This window comes from Neomonachus schauinslandi, chromosome 11 (assembly GCF_002201575.2).
Source record: "Neomonachus schauinslandi chromosome 11, ASM220157v2, whole genome shotgun sequence".
In the NCBI taxonomy this organism is placed as follows: Eukaryota; Metazoa; Chordata; class Mammalia; order Carnivora; family Phocidae; genus Neomonachus; species Neomonachus schauinslandi.
The window spans coordinates 23753377-23759455 of NC_058413.1; the positions used below are offsets into that span (position 1 = coordinate 23753377).

At 44.1% G+C, this 6079-nt stretch overlaps 1 protein-coding gene across 1 annotated transcript; it reads right to left on the bottom strand.

Annotated features, from left to right (window-relative positions):
• Positions 1-2375: 2375 nt before the first annotated feature.
• On the bottom strand, positions 2376-5507 carry RAG1 (recombination activating 1). The gene has a single exon (XM_021684748.2). The coding sequence runs from the start codon at positions 5505-5507 to the stop codon at positions 2376-2378; it is 3132 nt and encodes a 1043-aa protein (XP_021540423.2).
• Between the last annotated feature and the right edge of the window lie 572 nt (positions 5508-6079).

A 6079-nucleotide genomic window follows, 5' to 3' on the forward strand; every position in this document is an offset into this window, starting at 1 on the left:
AACATAACCATAGGCAGCATTTCTACATTCTGAAACGTCCGCAGCCAGATGTTTCTGGGGCTTATCAAAATGTGGTCTGATTAAGAGATTATTGGGAAGGTTGTGTTATAAATCATGCTGTTTGTCACATGCATTCAAAATAGTTCCTACAATCCTAGAAAAGGAGAATTTAATATTGGAAAGTATTTACAGTGCCACCAATCGAGTAACATAGTGGAAATGGGGGGGGGGGTGGAGGGGGAGGGAAATCTACAAATAACCAGCACCAACATGTTTCCGGAAATGAATGATTACATGAATTTAGCTGTTTATTGGTGCGGAGGCATGCTGTAAGGATTAAACGAAAGGAAGGGAAGGGATGACGCAGAAGCCCATTAGTTTACAAAATACAAAACTCGACATTTCCAAGAAAAAAATACAATTAAAATGTGTATATATTTTTGACAACTAAATTACAAATGTCTTTGTAATTTCTATATATGTTGTATATAAAAAGCAAGGAAAAACTGCTGTTTCTTTAATGGAAAATACAGGGCTCGATCCCTGCAAAAGCACCAAAGGCATATCATTTAGGATAATGTCACTGACACGTTTGACAACTAAATTACACAGCTCTTTGATACACTGTGTATGAACAGTGGCAATTATGGCCAATAAAATCAAAGAAAGAAAAAAAACTAATTAACACTAACATGTCATTATGACTCACTAGCATATAAAATCCTATGCCTGCTCTAAATTGCCAGCAATTGGCAATTCCCAAATTCCTAAAGATGAAGACAATAGTTTCCAAATAACTGGAGCCACCGGAGATTTTGGGGGGGCTCTTGGGAGCTTTACCATTACTTTCTTCTATCAAAGGGCCCACAACACAATAATGACTTACAAAACCCACCCATGCCTGCTCCCAAGAATTATAAACTGCAGTGATTAGTTTGGGATTCTGAACAAATTATGATATTGCCTTATAAAAAAAAAAGATGGTGGTTAATTTTTTTGGTAGAAAGAATATGGAATTTGGAGACAAAAGGCCTGAGTTTGAATTCCAGATTAGACATTTATTATCACTGTAACTTTGGGCAGATTGTTTAACCCTCCATCAAGTGGGAATAATAAGAACGTCTACCCTCACAGGCTGTTGTGAGGAGAAATGAGGCAAAATGAATGTGAAAATATTTAAAAATGGGGAAAAAAAACACTCTACAAATGTTAACTCTTCTTCTGCGCTATGAACAGGCTTCATCTAAACTTAGCAGGTGAGAAAAGTACAAAGGTATCCTGCTACAAAAAAAATCTGAAAACACTGAAAATAAACTGATCTTAATAGAAAGAGTAACATCTTGCAGAGAGAAAGACTCCATGAAATCTGGATTTAGTAAAATTGACCCAGGTTTCATATGGAGAAAATCTTACAGAAATTTTCAGTAAGACATTAAATCTGTTTTTACACAGTGAGTAAACCCAGATCTTAAAAGCCTCTGTGGCTTCAAGATTCTATAGAAAAGCACTGGAGATGCTAAATTAATTGAAATTAAAAAGTAAAAATAAAAATCATACTTGGCTACTGATAGCTAAGTAAAAATGTATTATCAGAAGACTTAATAAATAACTGTAGATAACAGTTTTATTCTTCTAACTTTATTACTGAAAAATTCATAGTCGCAGATGACCTCCTAAATTCTTAAGGTCACTCCATGGTGACATCATTGAAACACAGAAGAGGGCTGATTTTCCAAAATTTTCCTGGATGTAGGGTATTTCTGCATAAATGTACCAAGTGAGAAAATGCATTGAGAGCACTCTGTGAAGGTCATCATGCCATACAAGTGTGTAAGATGTTATTATGAGAAAAATCTGAAAAGCTTTTAAAGATTTTTGAATCTTATGGCGTGAGCCCAGATCTGTGAAACTTATAAAATAAAGAATTCTACAGAAATGGTATAAAAAACATGTATATCTCAATACAAAGTATAATAAATTGAAGGGGTGGGGAATGAAAACCACAAGACAAATTCCTTTCCTGGCTTCCCGGGCTGTTCTTTGACAGCCTTGGCTTTGATTTTCCATGTCACTCAGTCACACACAATGCACATCTTTCTTCATCTCTGGTCCCCTGCAGTTACTCCTGTTCTGAGTTATTGAGCTTTCAAATAACTGATTTCTCCTGTTGCTTTTCTGAACTCCCTAAACGGCTCCGGCAATCAGCTCATCAGTTATCCATTCCTGACATGGATTCAGCACCGTGGGCCCCTCCCATCTACCGCTGCTTGGGTGGCGAAACCCCACACACAGGAGTGAAGGGTGCGAGGAGAAGGCTTCAGTGCAACCCAGAGGAAAACTGATTTGCAAAACCAGCTCCAAAACAGCTGCCCTCCTTAAAATTCCATCGAATCTTGAGTTTCCAGAGAGTCCTCCAGGCCTAATGGGTCCCCTACGCCTGACTGCGAGCTTAAGGTAAACCCAGAGTCTTTATACGCATTATGAGCATTCATAAACTTCTGCAGGTATTTGGAGGTATACAACCAATGGTGTTTCAAGACATCTTCCATCTCATAGCATTTGGACTGTCTGGCGTTCATTTTTCGGAAGCGCCTGAACAGTTTGTTGCCAGACTCATTTCCCTCGCTCGCCCATGCCCCAATGGAGCCATCTCTCTCAATAATTTCAGGGACGTGTGCCAGGGTTTTGTGAAAATAATTGGTGATTTTGCCCTCATATCTATACTTGAACTTGGTAGAGAGGAGCTCAGCAAAACGCTGTGAGTTGAAGCTATACTGACAGAGGGATTCTGGGCACTCTTTTGCAGGACACGATGATCGCCATACAGGCTTCATCCTCAGGTAAAGGTCCATCAGCTCCCTCAGAGCTTCATGCCTCTCCTCAGAGGGAATTAATTCACAAACTGCTTCAACTGTCTCTTTGGTCATGAGCTTCCTAGCAAAGTTGCCATTCATCCTCATGATGGGTTTCAGGTTCATCTTCTTCCGGAGATGCTTGTCCAATGTAGCCTGCCATCTTTTCCTTTCCTCTTTGGAAGCACTGGGATTCTTATACACCTCCCCTATCTCTAGCTGGAAAATCTTGTAGAACTCAGCCGCATTGCCAATGTCACAGTGGAGTGCATCTATGCAAGGGACGGTCTCGATGAAAGGTTTCGATGAGACCCCTTTCACCCGATCCCGCAGTTCTTCCACCGACTCGTGGTACGGGTTGGAACGCCAGACCTCATAGCGCTCCAGGTTCTCAGAGTGGCTTCTGGTGATGGAGTGGAAGACAAGATTTTGAGAGGCTTCCAGGCGGGTGGCGTCACAAAGAGTACAAATGTAGACTGAGCCAGAAGCCTCAAGGCCTTCGACTTCCCGGACGAGTTTCTCATCATATCCGGTGCCCCTGAAGATGAACTTGAAAGTCCGAAGGATGCCTCCCATCTCAAGCATTAATTGGCTGCTCTTCATGGCCTCCCTCTCGGCAATGAGAGGGCTCAGGATGGCCGTCAGGGTCTCGTGGTCAGACTCATCTGCCAGCATGAGACACAGGGGCTTACAGCACAGTTCGGAGTTGGGTTTGACTTCTTCAAACACCTTCACGTTTTCTGAGCCATGGGCTACAGTAATTTTCATGACCGTGAACGAAAACCGAACTGCCTTTTCTGGAACTGCTGGCCCACTCCCGTGCTTCTCGCTCACATCTCCCATTCCATCACAAGACTCCTTCACCACGACAGTGAAGGGGCCATTCAGGTAGTCATCAAGGTCTTGGGCTCTCATGCCTTCCAGGATGTCTTCTTCCATGTCCATCAGGGCAGATACCAAAGCCGAATCATAGCGGAAGCGCTTCGCAATGGTGTCCACAGGGTAGTCATCCACCAAGGAGGACAGGCCGGACAGGCCGTCAATAATGCCCACGTCGGTGCTGGAGGACACGTTCTTCAGAGGGGGCTGCCACTCAAAGGGATGGTAGCCTGGCAGGAGGACCTTCTCAGCATTCCGAAGGGCATGCAAAGGCTGAAAAATCTGCCTCCCGGTGATGGCTTTCACAGTCCTGTACATCTTGTGGTACTGACTGCAGCTGAGGAAGGTGTTGACACGGATGGCCAAGCACACAGCCGGCTGCAGGCCAGAGCCCCGTCCCTGCATGATGGCCTCCAGCTCGTCCGCTTGTCTGTGCTCATTCCTTGCCCTCAGCGCCAGCAGGAACAAGGTCAGACACACGGATTTCACATCTCCACCTTCTTCTCTGTCGGCGAAAGCCTTGACTTGCAGCTTGAGCTCCCTCAGGCGGTGCTTCTGAGCCCTTCGGGTCAAGGACAGGAGATGCTGGCGGGGCCGACCCCCTTTGTTAATATGCACAAAAGTCTCTTTGGACTCCTTGTGGCTTGAGACGTGGTGATTATATTTTTCCAGGCTGACCTCCTCGTTGCATTCTTTGGCTGGACATTTCACCATCAGGGAATTCAAGATGCTCAGAAAGGACTTCACTGGACTCTCCAGGTCGGCAGGGAAGCAGGGATATTGGCAACAGGGACAGTTGCTGCCCATGACTTTGAGGCATCTGAGAATGCAGATCCTGCAAAATACATGCTTACAGGTGGTCTCCACAGGGTCAGCCAGAATGTGTTTGCAAATCTGGCAGGAGATGGATTTCACAAAGTGTGCCGGGAAGTCCACTGCAAGAAGCTTGGTACTGAGATGTATATTACTGCAGTTGGAAACCTTCTGCATCACTTCCTTGCTGCTAATCTTTGTCTGAGCTCTTCTCTTGTGCCGACGGGCTCTTCTCGCTCGGTCAACCATGGTTTTGAGTTTTTTGCTGAGCTGCCCGTTTGGCTGATGACTCTTCCTCTTGAGTCCCTGGCGGGCAGTGTGGCAGATGTCACAGGATGGTGTGTGGGGGTGCCACTCCATGGTTGCATTCCTTGGGAAGTAAACCTCACATGGGGCACTGCTAAACTTCCTGTACAGGATGCGCCAGCAGTTATGGCAGAACTCAGTGGGGTGGATCGAGTCAACATCTGCTTTCACATCGATCCGGAAGACCTTGGCAATGAGGTCTGGCCAGGAGGTGGCTCTCTTTTCCTTCTTTCGTAAAAGGACTTGGGTTTTACCATCCACAGGCCCGTGGACTGGATATCTTCTATTGTGCCCGTCAGTTTTAAAAGAATTCCCACAGATACGGCAGAGATGTTGAAGGTTGGCTTGGTGGATTGCTTTGTCTCTTGCTTTCCCGTCATCATGGGATTTCTTCAGAAACTTAGGGTGAGCATTTAATGCTGGTTGACTCAGAGCTGGCTTCTGACCATCAGCCTTGTCCAGGACGGCTGGAGATTGCTCCAGAGAGGGTTTCCCCTCAGAGGAAACTTTCTTTTCTACTTGAGCTTCTTCGGGTGCCTTTTCAAAAGATCGTACCCTGAACAGTTTAAATTTCCATTCTGAAAATTTAATATGTGGGTGCTGAATTTCATCTGGGGCAGAAGTGAGGCCCAGGGTGGGTGGCAAAGAGACAGCCATGCTGAATGAGATGCCTGAGAACAATGAAAACAAGTCAGATTAAGAAAAACGTTCAATATCCCACGGATGCATCTTGGAAGGAATACATATTAATACATTCAATTATTCATTCATTCATTGATCCAAAAAGTTACTTATTAAACCTCCTATTTTAATATACTCTGTTAGGTGCTGAGCATACAGCAGAGAACAGTCATTCCCCGCTTCAACCGTGTACATGGTCATCTATACCAACATGCACCACTACAGTTCATTTTACATATATATGTATGATCTTATTTTCTTTCCACCAAAACCTTAAGGTCTTTGAGGACAGAATTTTGGAGTGATTCATCTCTATCTCTCCGACATTCCTAGTACACATTAGGGCTGAATAGTTATTTGCTGAATAAATACAAGGAAAAACAGGCTAGTAAAACCACAGAAAAGTCATATTTTCTGTATTGTATTAGCCTCATTGCACTAGCTGGACAATATATTTCCAGCTTTTTAAAGCAGTCTCCTTGGAGGTTGGTTGTTTATTTCTTCCAAGCAGGTCATAAAGGGATGATAAAGCTACAAACCCAAAGAAA